Genomic DNA, 18,409 nt, shown 5'->3' on the forward strand with positions numbered 1-18,409 from the left:
GTAAAATTAAAGAAGCAGTGACTATGGTTTCTATATGTCCTATTGACATGTCAATTCTTTCGGCAGACGTCGGAATCCGCCCGGCCATAAAATTGTGTTTGTGGCACGTGCTGCCGCGAGCAGGGGCTAGCGACAGAATCCGCAGCGGCCTTTACGCGCGTATTGCCGAGTGTGCACGCACCCTTAGAGGTAAGTCAGTATAACTCATACAAGCCAATCAGATTGCAGCTTTGATTTAGCCATGCAGGCTAGAAAACCAAAATAGTGATCTGATCGGTTGCCAGTACAACACAGGGGGCAAGAAGCCCCCCACTCCTACCCAGCTCACCCTGTGAGGAGTCTCTCGTGGGCAGTCACTGTATAACATGAGGGTCGCTGGTGGGCTGTGAGCAGCTGGCAGCCATCTCATACTGGTAATTCTAGAACGACTGTGCCCACGGTAATAAACCATAGAATAGAGAGAATGGAGGATTTCATTATCGCAACACGTGCGCTGCTTCATTTTACCTGTTTATAAAAACATAAATTAGGTCAGGAAAACGCTCCACATAGTTTGACCTCCTGCGCTTTCCGTACAGAAGACCTGGAAGTTGTTGTGTGTGACCCGGAAATGGATAGATTGATCTCGATGAGCGGGTGATCCTGCGTGGAGAGCTTTGACTGAAAGGAACCGTGGTGCAGCGTTCTGTCATGGAGTGGTGACCGGCGCAGCCTTCTCGTCTTGTTACCGCTGCCGTACATCGTGACCCGGTTGTCCCTCCGTTGTTTCTCCCTTTCATCATGGCAAATAAAAGAAAACGGCAGGAGGATTTTCAGAAAGTAAAGCTGAAGGTTGGAAAGAAAAGACCCAGAGCGGACAATGTCACCGACACCAATTGTAGGGTTAAGTCCATTCATCTGAGCGAGCAGCTGAGAGACGACTCCTCGCTCCCTACCAGCAGAAGGAAGCTGACGTTACCGGTATGGCCGGGCGAGCTGGGGGGGCTGCGGGATTGTACGTGCATAAATTCTGGGGAGCCCCAGCACCCCATAGCATCAGGAGGGGCACTGCTTAATGGTAATGTCAGATTCTCCATTGTTAGAGTATGGGACACATGAGACTTGGGGTCCTATTACACACATCTGACAGATTTTTGAAGCCAAAGCCAGGAATGGATCTGAAAAGAGGAGAAATCTCAGTCTTTCCATTAAGATCTGTTCCATGTTTATAGTCTGTTCCCGACTTTGGCTTCAATAATTTGTCCGATATCTGTGTGTGTAATAGGGCTTTTATGGACCTATTACCTCGGGCAATTATTTGCCCCATCAGTCAGCTTTTGCCCTGGGTAATATAGCCAAGGAGCCCGTCATCAGCTGGTTGTTGGCAGCTACTCTAACAATCTTTGGCCACTAATTCTAAGTATATAGAAAATAATAAAATAATTTATCTCTCCACGCTCCTTTGTGTCCTTCTGCCTGTTCCGCAGCCGTCTCTGAAGTGACAGGTCGCTAAGCCAATCACTGTCACTGTCCCACCTTGACCAGTGATTGGCTGATCATCTGTCACTGTACTTATGGGTTTAGAAGCTTCAGCGTGGGAAAAGGCAGCTGGACACCGGGGAGCGTGGAGAGAGAGAGAGACTAACTATTACTTTCTTTATACGCAGCAAGGGCTGCACGGACTATGCTAACAGTGATAATCCTGCCCTTGCTGCATGATAATAGAGCCCTGTCATAGGCTTGGTAAATATCAGGCTGTGCCATATGGCCCTTATAATTAATGTACCATCAGGCTCGGGCTGAAGCACTGGAGGCAGGCGGACCCACGCTCTCCCAGTGGGAGGAAACCGCCGCCCCTCTATGATGCAGCTCCGTTGATTATAATGGAGCAGTGTCATAGAGGGGTGGTGGGATCCTCTCACTGGGGGTGCGTCGGCCTGCCTCCAGTGCTTTAGCCCGAGCCTGATGGTACATTCACTTTAAAGTGAATCTATCAACTCCAAGTCACCTTCCAAACTTCTGACACTAGTAGATAGCTGTTAGGTCAAGAAGACACTGTAGCTTTCATATATCCAACTGGGCTTCCATAACTTAAAAAATTGTATGCTAGTGCTAAGAGTCTTTTTCCAATCTGCTGTAAGCTGCAAGGTTCCCCTCGCCCCTTCCCTGCTTAGTTGACACCTGAAAGCGGAGTCCCAAGCAGGTGCGGGTATGGGATTGGGGGACTTTTTTATTTTTTTTATTACTGCACTTTATAGCACTATTAAGCCGTGCTAGATCAGAGCAGGGTTCAAGAACTGCAGGGCATAAACAATTTTGCCATTCCCAGAATCCCAACACAAAGGTTGGTGGCATTAAAGGGGTCTGTATCGCCTCTTACTGCTGCCACTCAACAGAAGTGCCACATTTATTTAATTGAATTTACATTATGACATACATAAGTACTTTATTCAAGCAATGTACTAGCAAAAATAAAAACCTTAACTCTTTGCACTAGTCATCTGGGCAGTGTCCTGTCTGTAACTAGTTATGCCTCACTGCCTGTCATTGCGCTCTGTTGGGATGATAGACAGCCCGAGACTGCCATTGATGGCCTTTTTTCTCAGACAAAATGCAAGAAATGAGAGCGGGGCTGCAACACGTTGAAGGTAACAGCACTGACATCTTTAAAGGTATAATTTGCTAGGTGAGCCTTGTACAAACATGGCTATAAATATGGGCAGCAAATAATATGCTATATTGCCTCTGACAAGAGTGACTGGTCAGAAGCCATGAAGCACAAACAGGGAGTCTGGCACCAGCCTTTAAAGGGGTTATCCAGCGCTACAAAAACATGGCCACTTTTCCCCTACTGTTGTCTCCAGTTTGGGTGGGGTTTTGAAACTCCGTTCCATTGAAGTAAATGGAGCTTAATTGCAAACCGCACCTGAACTGGAGACAACAGTAGGGGGAAAAGTGGTAATGGTTTTTGTAGCGCTGGATAACCCCTTTAAGAAGGAGGGCAAAAACTGGGAAGATGCAATTTTTTAAATTATTGGTTTACGGCTTTAAGGCTGTTCTTTTTATAAAATGATTGTTGTGTCAACATAGCCTAAAGGGGTATTCCTATCTGACCTTTATCCTCAACCCACATGATACGGGATAAGTTGCTGATCATTTTTTTGGATTGAAAGCCCAAATAATGTTCAAAGCTGGAGGTCCACCATAGTCATATAGTAACATGATTTGCTTGGTAAATTAGCCCCTAGTTTACACTGGAATCCACTGTAGATGCAGAATGTATTGGAAGCTCTGGAGTAACGAATATGCACATAAGCGTCACATACAGCTAAAAGTGATATAGTAATGGTCTTATATGACACTGCAAATTAATAACTTTTTTTCCTTCCCATTTTTAGGATATCCTGTCTCAGATGCACCATTACAATGCTGGGGTTAAACACGATGCTCTTGTTGGTCTCCGAGAAATCCTTTCAACTCACCCTTCAGTAATTGATACACACATTTCTGTTATCATGAGCGAGGTGGCTGCATTATTTTCGGATAAAGATCCCATGGTTAGATCTGCTGCTATTTCTGTGTTACAGAATTTAGCACCCATGGTCTCCCAAGAAAAAATAGCTCCTTTCTTTCCCCTTGTAAGTGCCCACCTCTCCACTGCCATGACACACATTATGATAGGAATCCAGGAAGACTCTCTAAAGATCTTGGACATCCTTTTGGTAGCTTACCCGGATCTACTGATTGATCGTAGTAGTATGTTGGTGAACAACTTCTTGGAACTTATTTCTCACCAGAAGAGCTCTAAGGAAACCAAAAGCACTGAGAAACCCTCTATGTGGACACTGTCTGTCAATCCTAATCGAAAGATTACTTCCCAGAAGTGGAGGATAAATGTACTAAGCAGATTAAAAAAATTCTTGCAAGCGTTAGTAAAGCGAGCTTCAAAAAGATTTCCAAACGAAGAAGCACTTCAGGACAAAACAGAGAAGGCTGTTTCTTTGAACAAAAAACGTGATGTGTCTTGGGCAGCACATGCAAATGGTAAACAATGTATCAACCTGTATGAGTGCGGAGAAAGGCGTTCATCGTTTTGTTTAAGGTAATTTATGTCCAACCTTATCCGTTCCCCCTTCTGTCAGGTTTGGTGGTAAAGTTTGTTACAAGCAATAAACCTGTTAAAGTAACTGGTATATATGAGATGTGTGATTCTGGGCGTTCAAATCCAGATTAATAGAAGAGAGGTGGGTGACTGTGTGCGAACCTATCTTCTACGGGTAGACTGACATCACAGCAATCTGGGAGAAGGAAATACTGAGCAAGATTCTTTTTCCCTTTCTTTTTCCCTTTCTTTTCTTTCAAAGTTGCAGTTGAACTGAGCATGCCTGGTCCATCATAATGGGATCCGCTGCGGATCCAGTGTCATTCAACCCTATTGACATCCCGCTGCAAGTATGTAAATTAACCCGCTCGGTGGCCAGCACATAACTTACAATGACTCATCCACTGGAGGGGAGCTTGATTCAGCCTGCACAATCTAACAGTGTTCTGTGCGGGCTGGAGGATGGGTGCGCTCTGTCACTGTAAGCTATGCTCTGGCTCCCGGGGGGGTTTATTTACTGATTGCTGGAGGTCTCTTACCTTCCTCCTGGCAGTCAGATTGGCGATCACTGTATAGAGTCTGCACAGCCAGGCTATATGCAATGATTGCAGATTATACTGATCAATAAAATCAATATTGTTCCCGCACGGTGAACGGCGTAAACAAAAAGCGGTAACAAAACGCCAGGATTATTTTTATTACAGTTTTTTAAAAATTAAGGAAGAATAAAATTGATTAATACATCTTATCTACAAAATATGGTATTAATAAAAACTAGAGATCATGCTGCAAATGACACCCCATACAGCCGCTTACGTGAAAAAATACACTTTAAGCTATAAACGCTATAAGAGTCACAATAGGGCCATTGTAATCACACCTATTTGCAAAAAAAAAACTTTTACTGTTAATAAAAATAGTAAAACACCAGAAAAGCTATGTAAAATGCATATAGCTGTATTCAGACTGATCTATAGAAGATAAAATGTCAGTTTTACTGTAAAGTGCATTACCTAAACACTGACCTCCCCCACCACAATTTGCAGAATTGTATTTTTTCCCCCCAATTTCACCCCATAACTGATATTTTGGGGGTTTCGTCATACATGTTATGGTAAATCAAAAGGCACCTTTACAAAGTACACCTGTTCCTGAAAAAAAACAAGTGATGCTATAACTTTTCTTTTTGATTCTGAGATGCTATTGCGGCGGGTGCCTGGCTATCACTGACAGCCGGGCCCCCCCTGTGGATGACACTGGTGCAACTCCTGCGTCATCCCTGTGACGTGCCGGTACGTCCATCTGCTGGAACGATGTGCAGATGTTGATGTGGCTAAAGGAGAAGTCTGGTGAAAATTTGTATTAAAGTATTGTATTGCCCCTTAAAAGTTATACAAATCACCTATATAGACTTATTACAGGAAATGCTTAGAAAGTGCTTTTTTCCTGCACCTACTACTGCATCAAGGCTTCACTTCCTGGATAAAATTGTGATGTCGCGACCCGACTCCCAGAGCTGTGCATGCTGTGGCTGCTGGAGAGGATGATGGCAGGGGGACACTGAGGGAGACACAGGACTGGAGGAACACTGAGCATCCCTCTGCCATCATCCGATTCTGCAGCCACAGCCCGCACAGCTCTGGGAGACGGGTCCTGACATCAGCATGTAATCCAGGAAGTGAAGTGCAGGGAAAAAAGCTATTCATAAGCATTTTCTGTAATAAGTGTATAGTGGTGATTTGTATAACTTTTGGGGGGGGGGGGGGTAATACAATACTTAAACATTTTGGATGGACTTCTTTAATTTCACATGATGTATCTGTTAACACCTATTTTTTTTTTTCTAATAGCACAATTCATGATTAAAGGAGTTATCCCAAGATAATAACTTAAATATCTTGTCCAAGATAATAACTTAAATATCTTGTCCAAAGCTTAAAAATATCGGTCTTAAACACGATTAATTTAATTTTTTCCTCCATTTGCTGGGATCAGATATGAGTAAATGATCATAACTAATGACTGTTCTGTGTAACATGGTGAACGATTTCTGGTTAACGATAAATGATCTCATTTGCAATTGTTTATCGTTAAAAATTGGTTCATCTAAAAGGAACCTAATGGTGGCTTTACACCGAACGATTATCGTTCGAAATTGCACGATAACGATCGCATTTGAGCGATAATCGTTCCCTGTAAACACAGCGAACGATCAAGTGACGAGCGAGAAATCGTTCATTTTGATCTTTCAACAAGTTCTCAAATCATCATTGGTTGTTTGCAAAAACTCGCAGATCATTCCGTGTAAACAGTCTTTTACCGATTTAAGCTATGTGTGAGACAGGCTCAAACGATCGCCAAACGATTTTTCCGTACAATATATTGTTCCGTTTAAACGCTGATCGTTATGAAAAACATATTGTTTCTTCAGAATCGCTAATCGTGCGATCGTGTGAATTATCGCTCCTTGTAAAAGTACCATTAGACTTGCAGACAATGCAGATTTGCATTTTTTTTTTTTTTTGCTTCGAACAGGTGTTAAATCATTTTCTTTTCCTCTTTTTTTTTTTTTTTTTACTATTTTATTGAAGGATGGTGACGGACAAAGGTACCAACACAGAAGAATGTTTCTCCTCTTCATACAATTTGAAAGAGTTTATTCAAGCAGTTGTTCCAATCTTGATTGAATGTTGGGTTGAGGAAGCACCTGAAAACACCATAGGGAATATTAATGAAAAATTTCTAGAGCCCGTAGCACATCATCTTCTACAACAGGTGCTCAGCATAATTTTCCTCCTCTGGAAGCTAAGTGAACTCCAGGATGATCCACACAAAATGGTAATTTCTTTATTTACACACTTATAGTTGTCAAATGTCATAGTACAGCAGTCGTCACAGTCCTCTTATACTGTATACGTCGTTGGCTTTATCGGTTGCCTTAAAGGGGTAGTTCAGCAAACAAAAACATTTTTTTTCTACTCAACTGATGCCACAAAGTGCCAGAGATTTGTAATTTACTTCTATTAAAAAAATCTCTATGTCCTGCAGAAAGTGGTGTTTTTTTTCAGTCTAATTCAGTGCTTTCTGCTGCCATCTTTGTTTATAACAGAAACTGTCCAGAGAAGCGGCAAATCCCAATAGAAAACCTCTTCTGGACAGTTCCTGTCATGGACAGAGGTGGCAGCAGAGAGCACTGTGTCAGACTGAAAAGAATACATTACATTCTGTAGAACAGTGTTTCTCAACCTGCGGTACGCGTACCCCAGGGGGTACGCACCGCAGGTTGAGGGGGTACGCCGGGACGTGGGGAAAAAAATTATTTTGGGTGCCAGCAGTGTCGCGGCACCTATCCCTGCCGCTGCTCTCATATCCTTCCCCCAGCAGCAACCTTACCAGCTTTCTGTGGGGTACAGGACATGGTGAGGCTGCTGGGGGAAGGATGAAGTCCGAGGTCACAAACCAGCAGCCTCTCAACTGACTGTCTCTGAGGCCCTGCGGGGACATCAGCCTGCCGCCGCATCTCCTCTCCTCTCCGCCGGGTCACCTCAGGCAGCCTGTTCGGGATTCGTCCCCAGGCTGCCGTATATCCTCCTGGAGCCCCCGGCTGGACGTTGCAACCCGATCCGGCAGCCTCATGCTCTTCCCCCGCGGCTGCCGGATCGGGTTGCAGCGTCCAGCCGGGGGCTCTAGGAGGATATACGGCAACATGGGGACGAATCCCGAACAGGCTGCCTGAGGTGACCCGGCGGAGAGGAGATGCGGCGGTGGCAGGCTGATGTCCCCGCAGGCGGCCGGACCAGCAGGGCCTCAGTGAGTTGTGAGGGGGTAGTGGTGCTACCCTGCCCGCGGCTCCTGCAGTAGATTGTGGACCAGGATATAGGGCGGCCCCCATGTCCACCTGCCGCCGCTTCTCCCCTACGGCTGACGCTGCTGCCTGTGGAAGTGGTGTGCCCCATCTCCCGGTCCACAATCCAGTGCAGCAGAAGCCCCCGGCGGGGTAACCCAGCGCACCACTACATCATCACCTCTCTCCCCCCTCCACCTCCTCTCTACCCCATCATCACCTCTCTCCCCCCATCATCACCTCTCTCCCCCCTCCTCTCTACCCCCATCATCACCTCTCTCCCCCCTCCAACTCCTCTGTACCCCCATCACCTCTCTCCCCCCTCCACCTCCTCTCTACCCCATCATCACCTCTCTCCCCCATCATCACCTCTTTCCCCCCTCCACCTCCTCTCTACCCCATCATCACCTCTCCCCCCACCACCTCCTCTCTCCCCCCATCATCACCTCTCTCCCCCCATCATCACCTCTCTCCCCCCATCATCACCTCTCTCCCCCTCCACCTCCTCTCTACCCCCATCATCACCTCTCTCCCTCCTCCACCTCCTCTGTAACCCCATCATCACCTCTCTCCCCCCTCCACCTCCTCTGTACCCCCTCCACCTACTCTCTCCCCCCTCCACCTACTCTCTCCCCCCTCCACCTCCTCTCTACCCCCATCATCACCTCTCTACCCCCATCATCACCTCTCTACCCCCATCATCACTTCTCTCCCCCCTCATTACCTCTGTACCCCCATCATCAGCTCTCTCCCCCCTCCACCTCCTCTCTACCCCCATCATTACCTCTCCCCCCACCACCTCCTCTATACCCCCATCATCACCTCTCTCCCCCCATCATCACCTCTCTCCCCCTCCACCTCCTCTCTACCCCCATCATCACCTCTCTCCCTCCTCCACCTCCTCTGTAACCCCATCATCACCTCTCTCCCCCCTCCACCTCCTCTGTACCCCCTCCACCTACTCTCTCCCCCCTCCACCTACTCTCTCCCCCCTCCACCTCCTCTCTACCCCCATCATCACCTCTCTACCCCCATCATCACCTCTCTACCCCCATCATCACTTCTCTCCCCCCTCCACCTCCTCTCTACCCCCATCATTACCTCTGTACCCCCATCATCAGCTCTCTCCCCCCTCCACCTCCTCTCTACCCCCATCATTACCTCTGTACCCCCATCATCACCTCTCTTCCCCCTCCACCTCCTCTGTACCCCCATCACCTCTGTACCCCCATCATCACCTCTCTCCCCCCTTCACCACCTCTCTACCCCCATCATCACCTCTGTACCCCCATCAGCTCTCTCCCCCCTCCACCTCTTCTCTATTCCCATCATCACCTCTGTACCCCCATCATCACCTCTGTACCCCATCATCACCTCTCTTCCCCCATCATCACCTCTGTACCCCTCCACCTTCTCTCTACCACCATCATCACCTCTCTACCACCATCATCTACTCCCTACTCCCATCATCTCCTCTGTACCCCCACCACCTCCTCTCACCTCTCATCACCCATTACCTTCTCTCACCCCCATCACCACTCTCCTCCTCTGTCCTCCTCTCTCCCCTGTCTTCCTCTCCCCCCTTCACCTCCTCTCTTCCTCTCCCTTCATCACCTACTCTCTTCCCTGTCTTCCTCTCCCCCATCACCTCCTTTCTCCCCTGTCTTCCTCTCCTCATTCACCTCCTCTCTCTTTCTCTCCCCCCTTCACCTCCTCTCTCTTCCTCTCCCCCTACACCTTCTCTCTCTTCCTCTCCCTCTTTACCTCCTCTATCCTCCTCTTTCCTTCTTTTCCCCCTCAGACCTTACTCTCCCCTTAATCTCCTTGTGGCTCAGAGGCTGGAGAATAGAGGAAGATCCCCTCCATGGGCGGATAACGTGAGTATGATTTTTTGTTTGTTTGTTGGGGCAGGAGGGGGAGGGAGTAGAATGGTGGGCATTACTATGGGGGCAGGGCAGGAGGCATTATTACTATATGGGGGGTCATAGAAGGGGATATTATTTTTAAATGAGGGATCCTAAATACGGGGACAACCCACACACCTACTCACTTTACAGCGCATTACACCAAACAGCGAAATTATTACTGTATGGGAGCCTATAGGTAGGAAAAAGGGAGGGAAGTTAAAGGAAAACTGTGATGCCTAAGATGTTTGGCAGGTTCTCTGGCAAGAGGTAAATTGTAGCTGCAAGAAATCATCATGGTGGTCTGGGCAAGATAGAGAGGAAAAGGAAAAGTGATATATGGCTACATGGGGAGGTATCTGGCTATAGAAGGAGGTATCTTAACTACATGGGGAGATGTCTGGCTGCAAGGGGGTAGGTATCTGGCTACATGGGGGAGGTATCTGACTACATGGGGAGATATCTGACTACATGGGGGAGGTATCTGGCTACATGGGAGGAAGTATTTGGCTACATGGGGAGGTATCTGACTACATGGGGAGAGGTATCTGGCTACATGGGGGGAGCTATCTGGCTACATGGGGAGGAGGTATCTGGCTACATGGGGAGATATCTTGCTACATAAAAGGGGTATCTGGTTACATAGGGGAGATATCTGGCTACATAGAAGAAGGCCTCTTGACTACATGGGGGAGGTATCTGACTACATGGGGGAGATATCTGGCTACATAGAAGAAGGCCTCTTGACTACATGGGGGGAGGTATCTGGCTCCAGGGGGACATATCCATCTCTGTGGGATATATCCCACCTGCTTCTCTGGCACCCGGTTTTCTGACAGCCTGCTCAGCCAATCAGTGCACAGTCCCACCGTAGCCACTGATTGGATGAGCGGGCTGTCAGTGAGCTGGGAGCCAGAGAAGCAGGTGGAAGTACAGGCAGGTAAGCAGGATCTGTTAGGGGCCGGCAGCTAATTAGGTAAATAGGCAGCGGCTACATTCTCGCAGCAGATTGAAAATCTTCTGTGAGAATGCAGAGCCATAGGCCATAACAGTACAGAGTATCGCAGTGGATTTTGCTGTGAAACGTACATGTAAATCTACCCCGGGCAATGTTATTAATGGATGGCATCGTTGGGGGTACTCGGCTGGAGCATCTTGTCACATGGGGGTACTTGGCCTGAAAAGGTTGAGAAACACTGCTGTAGAACATACAGCAACAGTTGATTTAAAAGAAAAAAATTGCTGAACTGCCCCTTTAAAGTGTAATGAGGAAGAAAGCACTGCTTCAGTGTGACCTGGACATACGTGCATCAGTGACATTTGGTCAAGGACTGTGCCTGTTCCTTTGTGTTTGGCTGTCCTTAGTCAAGACTGTGGTGTTGTTTTTTTTTTTTTGAGTCTCATAGACTTTCTAAAAATTAGGACACTGCTGGAGCCACTCTACAATGAGAGCTGAGCAGAAATAAATGAACACAGTACACAGCTAGGCACTTTTGCACCATGGTGTTTGCAATCAGTGGGGGTCTCAGTATCTGGACCTTCATTGATCAAAGCTTCAAACATAATAAAAGATAAGAAGTTTGTTATTAAAAATAATCTATTATCTTAACATTTGTTCCATCCCTTTCATTGAGACAAATACCGAAATGCAGACTAACAAAGCCATATATGGTTCACACCAAGCAGCTTCATGTTCTGGTCGGAGTGGCCACAAATTTTGTAGCAGAAAAGGAATAATTGGCATACAGATTTTCGATAGATGGGTGACTGATAAGATGATGCAACATTGCACTTACTAAAGCCTGTACTACATTTATTATGGTGTTATGCAGAGCCTCCATAAGAGGTAACCCATAAGGGTATATCAAATCACCATTTCCATACCAACTTATAGGCAATAAGGAGGTCACCGCTGTGATTACACTGCCTTTCAATGCTATTGTCAGCAAAATGTGCATCCTTAGTGACGCTTTTTTTTTTAATGGTTTTATTGAACACATGTAGGTAATTGCTATGCTTATCTTGGCAAATAAAGCAATGCTTACTTACAATTGCTTGTTTTTGTTCTGCAGGATGGTTGGCTTAGGAAGAGTTACCTTAAAGATTTCAAGCATCATTTTATGAAGCATTTTCCCTACACTGTGCATGATACGTTACAGAAGAAAAAAATAAAAAAAGGGTAATTTAAGAAAAACTGATCATTTGTGAGCATAAAGAAATTTTCCGGGCTCAAAAAACTGCTGACCAGTATAGTGTAAAGACCTGATACCCCCTTGATCAGTTGATATGTGCCATATATTGTGTAGTGGTGCAGGGTTACTGCAGCTTGCCTGGCTCCCATTGACATCACCACCATTACACAATGAACAGTGGACTTAAAGGGCCCCTACAGTTCCTAACATAAGCATTGATGGTAGCAGAGAGGCCTGTGTGACCCCTTACTGCTGCCACTCAATAGAAGTGGCTATATAAAGAAAAAAGTATATATTTATTTTAAAGTCATTTTACAAGGTAATATAACTGGAGCACTGGAGTACTCCTTTAGGGTACGTGTACACTGCGGAATCCGGGCAGATCACCCGCTGTGGATTCTGCAGCTTTGGCCCTGCTTGTGGCTGCGCGCTTCTCTACTTGTGCCATAGAGTGGAATTTATGGCACAGGCGGAGAAGCGCGGGGGCGAGCTGCGGAATCTGCGGCAGGTGATCCTCCTGGATTCCGTAGTGTGCACTTCCCTTACTTAGTCATCGGCCACGCAGCATTTATTAGGGTATATGCACACACAGTAAATGTGGCGGATAACTCTGCAAGGATTCTTTTGCTCGACCCTCCCCCGCACTCCCGCTTGCTTCTCTGCCTGTCCCAAAGACTCCATTCTATGGCCATGCAGATTCCACTGTCTGCCCAAAGAATTGACATGTCAGTTCTTTGAGCAGACGACAAAATCAGCTCAAGCATAGAATGGAGTCTTTGATTGGTTTAACTTCAAGCAGGAGAGCGCGCGCGCAGGGAAGGGCATGGTGTTGGTTGTTGGGGCTAGCGACAGAATCATCGCTGAGCTATCCACCACATTTACTCTGTGTGCATATACCCTTACACAGAGAGATGTGCAGCTGACTGCATATTATTTGAAAAGTACGACTTGTTGAAAGTGAGCAATTGGGTGACGAGCAAGTGTTTGCTTGTTCGTTGGCTGAAAGAAAATTATCTTACAGATCTGCCAAAGATTTGAAAAGGGAAAAGATCTCAGGCTTTTCTTTGAGGTCATCTCTGTTTATAGTCTGTTCCTGGCTTTGGCTTCAAATATTTGGCAGATAATCTGTCAGATAATCTTTCTGTGTAAATTGACCCTTGCACAGGGTGATCTCTTCCTGATTGGGTTGGAAATTGAAATAGGGCCCTAAATGGATATTTCCATCTCATCTAATATTTAATCTTGCAGGGCTTGTCAAGTTACGCCACTATTCCACGTGGCAGCAGCAAGCGGCGTGAGTCCGGGAAGCTGCGGGGGGGCTGCCCGGGTGATCGCTAGGTCGTTCGGGCAGCTCTTAGCATACAGCAGCGCCTGCTGCCGACGCTCCTATTCCACGGAGCGACGGCAGCAGATCGTTGCTGTATCAGTCGTTTGTTTTTTTAACATGTTGAAAAACAAACGACTGCAACTATCAGCCGACATGAACGAAGTTCCACGGGACGATTATCGGCCTATATCGACCAATAATCGTTCCGTGGAATAGGGCCTTTAGATATTTTTGCAAATGCATACAAACCACTGCTCTGCTCTAAAAACAGTGGGTATAGAAAGTATATGTATATCCCCTCATCAGCTTGCTGCCATTTAACTCACTGCCGCTCCTCTCTGGGGGCTGGGGAAAGCTGGATCCAGTTGTGGAAAACTGGTAGAAGTTTCCCACGACTGGATCCAGCCCCTGGGTAGGAGCGGCAGTGAGTGTCTAATACTGTCATTATAACTTTTAAAATGAAAATCAACGGGATGTGAAATAAAGCAAGTTTGCCATTTACATGTTTACCTTCTATTTTGCCATTCCCCTAGGCTTAATGAAGGCAGGGAGGCCCTGCAGGCATAGGGTATTGATGTATTTCATCCCAAATACTGGCCCCAAGAGAAAGGCATCCCCTAGACTGGACATGCCTTGATGCTGATATCAAAATGGGGTAGGTGGCTTGGTGGGGCGGGCTGTCAAGGTGGTTTAGCTTCGCTTCCAAATAAAGCTATACTTACTTGACATCCAGGCAGCTTTTTAGTCTTGTGCTGGTTAAAAAGGACTAAACACAGAAAGACCTGGCCAGTACAGAGAGACACGGCTCATAATAATGAATATACATTGCAAACATGCTTTATTTCTCATCTGCTGTAGATTGAGATTTTGAAAATTGTGTAATGACTGTTACCCTTTAATTGTTTTGCACATACTCCTTTAAACTTTTTTTTTTTTAGTAACAAAGATGAATTTCTTTCTCATAATGGGCTGGATCATCTTTTGCTAAATTTAACATTATGTGACATAATGGTGACCTTGGCAAATTCCTCAACAATTCATGAGGATTCTGGATGGCTAAATATGATAAGAATATTTGTAACAGAAAAGTTGGTGAGTGGATGGAAGCTGAACAGCAAGCAGTTAAAAAGACTTTTGGAAGTAACCAACAGGCTGTTATATGTGCAAAAAAACAGAGGTGAGAAATTTTTGTTTGCTTTAAATTTCTAGTTACATTTTGAACTACTAAGCAAGGAAACGTAATATACTACTTTTCTAGGTGTTATGGAATACTCAAAACCTAAGTACGTTAGGACTTGTCAGTGTTCGACCCTCTTTCCTGTTGCACAGACCTAATGGTTTTTAACTTCTACTCAAAGGGACAGTTTTAGGTACTGTAGACTCTTGTGCAGCTGTTGCTTTATGCCTACCCTACTTCTCTATTAGGGTATGTGCACACTTTGGAAACTTGGCGGAATCCGCAACGAATTTTCCGTCAAATTTCTGAAGTGTGCACATACCCTTACATTTTGGTGCCCTCCATATGAATATTGCTCTGTTAATGTTTGTAAGGAAGGGCTGGTCTGCTTAGTCGTCCCCCCAGCTCACCAAAACTCCTAATTAGCATATACAATTATCCTTAAAAAAGTGCTGCAGATCAGGGCACAAAATTGCCTTCATCCTTAGAGCCCCATCTGCTATAGGGACAGATCAGCAGATTAGATGACTCTAAAGTTCTACTTTAAATTGTTACCTATCATCTAGGGGTATAATGAGAGAGTTGTACCAGATTCTGGTGAATTTGTTAATGTCTGTCGGTCCATTGCAGTACGGATATCTGATATCATGGGACAATTCTTTTTGTTTCCAGTTGTTTTAGTGAAATTCTGTTATTACTCTTTTATTTTCTAGTGGCTACAGAAAAGTTGATTCATGCCGTATACATGATGTATCAGCAGAGAGACCTTCAGTTGTCTGTACGTTCCATGCTTCTGTCATTTTTCAACAAGGTTTACTTTAAAGAAGAAGATATGTGTCTCAACCAGGGAAGGTAAGATGATTGGCTGGTAATATTGTGTGTTTTCCTCCCATTATTTGTCAGCTGATTATCATTGACAGTTAGGTTGCATATACATGATCTTGTCCCACTGTAAAGAAAATCTATACAGCAATTCAGAAAAATGGCTGCACTGTAAGGGCCAGACATGCCAATTCTTTGAGCGGAGAGCGGCAGGAGCAGAGGCGTGTGCACCCTCCCATTCAGACACTGCAGGACACTGAGCACGGTGGGATTCTGCACTTGCTAAACTTGAGGACCTGTTCTTAACTGATGACTGATCTATCCACCATGGGTGCATGTTCGATAGCAACAGGTTAAAGGACACCTGTCACCCCCCGTGCCGCGGTGACAGGCTCCCGACCCCCTGTTAGATCCCCCTATACTTACGTGGTCCCGCTTCCTGAGCCGGTCGGGTCACGGAGATTTCAGCGCCCGAAGCCCGGCGCGTGCGCTGACAGCAGAGTCAGATAGAGAATGAATGGGGAGTCCGATGCTCCGTCATTCTCTATGCGCATAGGACTCCTCTCTCAGCGCGCGCGCCGGCTTCGGGCGCTGAAATCTGCGGGATCACGTAAGTATAGGGGGATCTAACAGGGGGTCAGGAGCCTGTCACCCCGGCACGGGGGGTGACAGGTTCTCTTTAACCCTAAAGATGCGCCAGGTTGGGGGTCACACTGTAACTGTTAATGTTAAGAAAATTTGTATAGTGCCTAAAACATTACCTGCAAAATCCAACACCTGTTATATCTAAATGCATTCCACACCCTTATGGTCCATTGATCCGAGCGATAACTTCCCCAATCGATCGTTCATCGATTTTAAAGCAACGATTTGATTTTTGTAATGATCGGCATTTAGACTAAGTAAAAATAGTTTAAAAAATCGTTATTGCGGTTGTTTTAGAATCGCTTAACCCTTTGAGGACCAGGCCCAAAATGACCCAGTGGACCGCGCAAATTTTGATCTTAGTGTTTCCGTTTTTCCCTCCTCCCCTTCTAAGAGCTCCAGCACTTTCAGTTTTTTATCTACAGGCCATGTAAGGGCTTATTTGTTACAGGAATAGTTGTACTTTGTAATGGCGTCTTTCATTTTACCATAACATGTATGATGGAATTCCAAATATATTATTTATGAAGATATAAATTGGTGAAATCGCAAAAAAGAATGCAATATGGTAACGTTTGGGGGGTTCCTGTGTCTACGTAATGCACTATATGGTAACAGCGACATGATACTATTACTCTATAGGTCAGTACGAACACAACCATATGCAGGTTACACAGATTCTCTAATGTTATATATTTTTTTTAAATGAAATCCTTTTTTTTGGCAATTAATTATAAATAAAATGGGACTATTGTGACGCTTATCACGGTTTTATTTTTTCACCTACGCGGCTGTATGGGGTGTCATTTTTTCCGCCATGATCTCTAGTTTTTATTAATACCATATTTGTGAAGATCGGACGTTTTGATCACTTTTTATTAATTTTTTTATATATATAATGTAACATAAAATCGGTAATCCGCGCACTTTTTTCCCTCTTTTCGTGTACGCCGTTTACCGTTCGCAATGACGCTTGTTATATTTTAATAGATCGGACAATTACGCACGCTACGGTATATTATATGTTTATTTGTTTATTTATTTTTATATGTTTTATTTATATAATGGGAAAGGGGGGTGATTTAGACTTTTATTGGGGGAGGGGTTTTGGGGTAGTGTAATAGTGTTTTTAACTTTTTTTTTTTTACACATTTGAAGTCCCTTTGGGGGACTTTTACATTCACTACTTGGATTTTTACACTGATGAATGCTATGCCATAGTCATAGCATTGATCAGTGTTATCGGCGATCTGCTCATTGAGCCTGCCTGTGCAGGCTCAGTGACCAGAGCGCCGATCGGACCGCAGGGAGGCAGGTGAGAAACCTCCGGCAGTCCGTTTTACCGATCGGGACCCCCGCAGTCACACTGCGGGGGTCCCGATCGGTAAGTGACAGGGGACTCCCCCTGTCACTTACACTTAAACGCCGCGGTCGCGCCGCGATCGCGGCGTTTAAGGAGTTAATGACACGCGGCAGCGCGATCGCTGCAGCGTGTCATTACCGGTGAGGTCCCGGCTGCTGATTGCAGCCGGCCCCCACCTGCTATGAAGCGCGCTCCGCTCCGGAGCGCGCTTCATAGCGTGAGAAACACCCAGGGCGTACAGTTACGCCCTAGGTCGTCTGGGGACAGACTTCCATGGCGTAACTATACGCCCTGGGTCGTCTAAGGGTTAAAGGACAACTCCGTCAGGGGAAAAAAAAACAAACATAAACACACACAGACCCTATACTCGCCATCCCTCGTGAGTCGATTGCCATTCAAAAGTCCGGCCGCCTGCGGTCCTAGTCAACCCCCTTCCGCGTTTTCAGTTCTTCATTAGTTCCGTGTTCCCATGGCATGAACAAGAGTGAAGCGTGCGCATCGGCAGCCTTTTCATTGGCTGGATCGCATCACATGGCTTCCAGCTTGCTCAGCCAATCAGAGCTGAGCAAGCTGGAAGCCATGTGATGCATTCCAGCCAATGAAAAGGCTGCTGGAAAAGAGGCGGAACGGCTCCAGACAGGTGACTAACGCACATTACAAAGTTATATAACTTTGTAATGTGTGTAAGTTAAGAGGAAAAAAAAAATGCGTGAGTTATCCTTTAAGCCCATCTCACACACAGGGTGAATCTGTGAAAGACTGTTTACACAAAGCAATCTGCGAACAACGATTTGAGAACGTGTTGAAAGATCACAATGAACGATTTCTTGCTTGTCATTTGATCGTTTGCGGTGTTCGTGGAGTCGATTATCGCTCAGATGCAATCGTTATTGTGGAAATTCGAACAATAATCGTTCCATGTTAACGGACCAATAGATTTGTAATTTCTAGGGCTGTGGAGTAAGTCAGAGCTAGTTTTACCAGAGTCAGAAAAAATGTTTCTATGTGAAACATTAAAAGTGTACTCCAGGGAAAGTTAAAAAAGCCAGGATGG

At 45.7% G+C, this 18,409-nt stretch overlaps 1 protein-coding gene across 1 annotated transcript in view; it reads left to right on the forward strand.

Annotated features, from left to right (window-relative positions):
• Positions 1-391: 391 nt before the first annotated feature.
• TEX10 (testis expressed 10) overlaps positions 392-18,409 on the forward strand; it is a 52,825-nt gene continuing 34,807 nt past the window's right edge. Inside the window, exons 1-6 of the mRNA XM_069958564.1 lie at positions 392-960; positions 3,378-4,081; positions 6,673-6,919; positions 11,902-12,008; positions 14,287-14,525; positions 15,239-15,377. Of these exons, the coding sequence (XP_069814665.1) occupies positions 781-960; positions 3,378-4,081; positions 6,673-6,919; positions 11,902-12,008; positions 14,287-14,525; positions 15,239-15,377 (1,616 nt within the window). The 5' untranslated portion in view covers positions 392-780. The remainder of the gene's footprint in view (positions 961-3,377; positions 4,082-6,672; positions 6,920-11,901; positions 12,009-14,286; positions 14,526-15,238; positions 15,378-18,409) is intronic.

This window comes from Dendropsophus ebraccatus, chromosome 2 (genome assembly GCF_027789765.1).
Source record: "Dendropsophus ebraccatus isolate aDenEbr1 chromosome 2, aDenEbr1.pat, whole genome shotgun sequence".
NCBI lineage: Eukaryota > Metazoa > Chordata > Amphibia > Anura > Hylidae > Dendropsophus > Dendropsophus ebraccatus.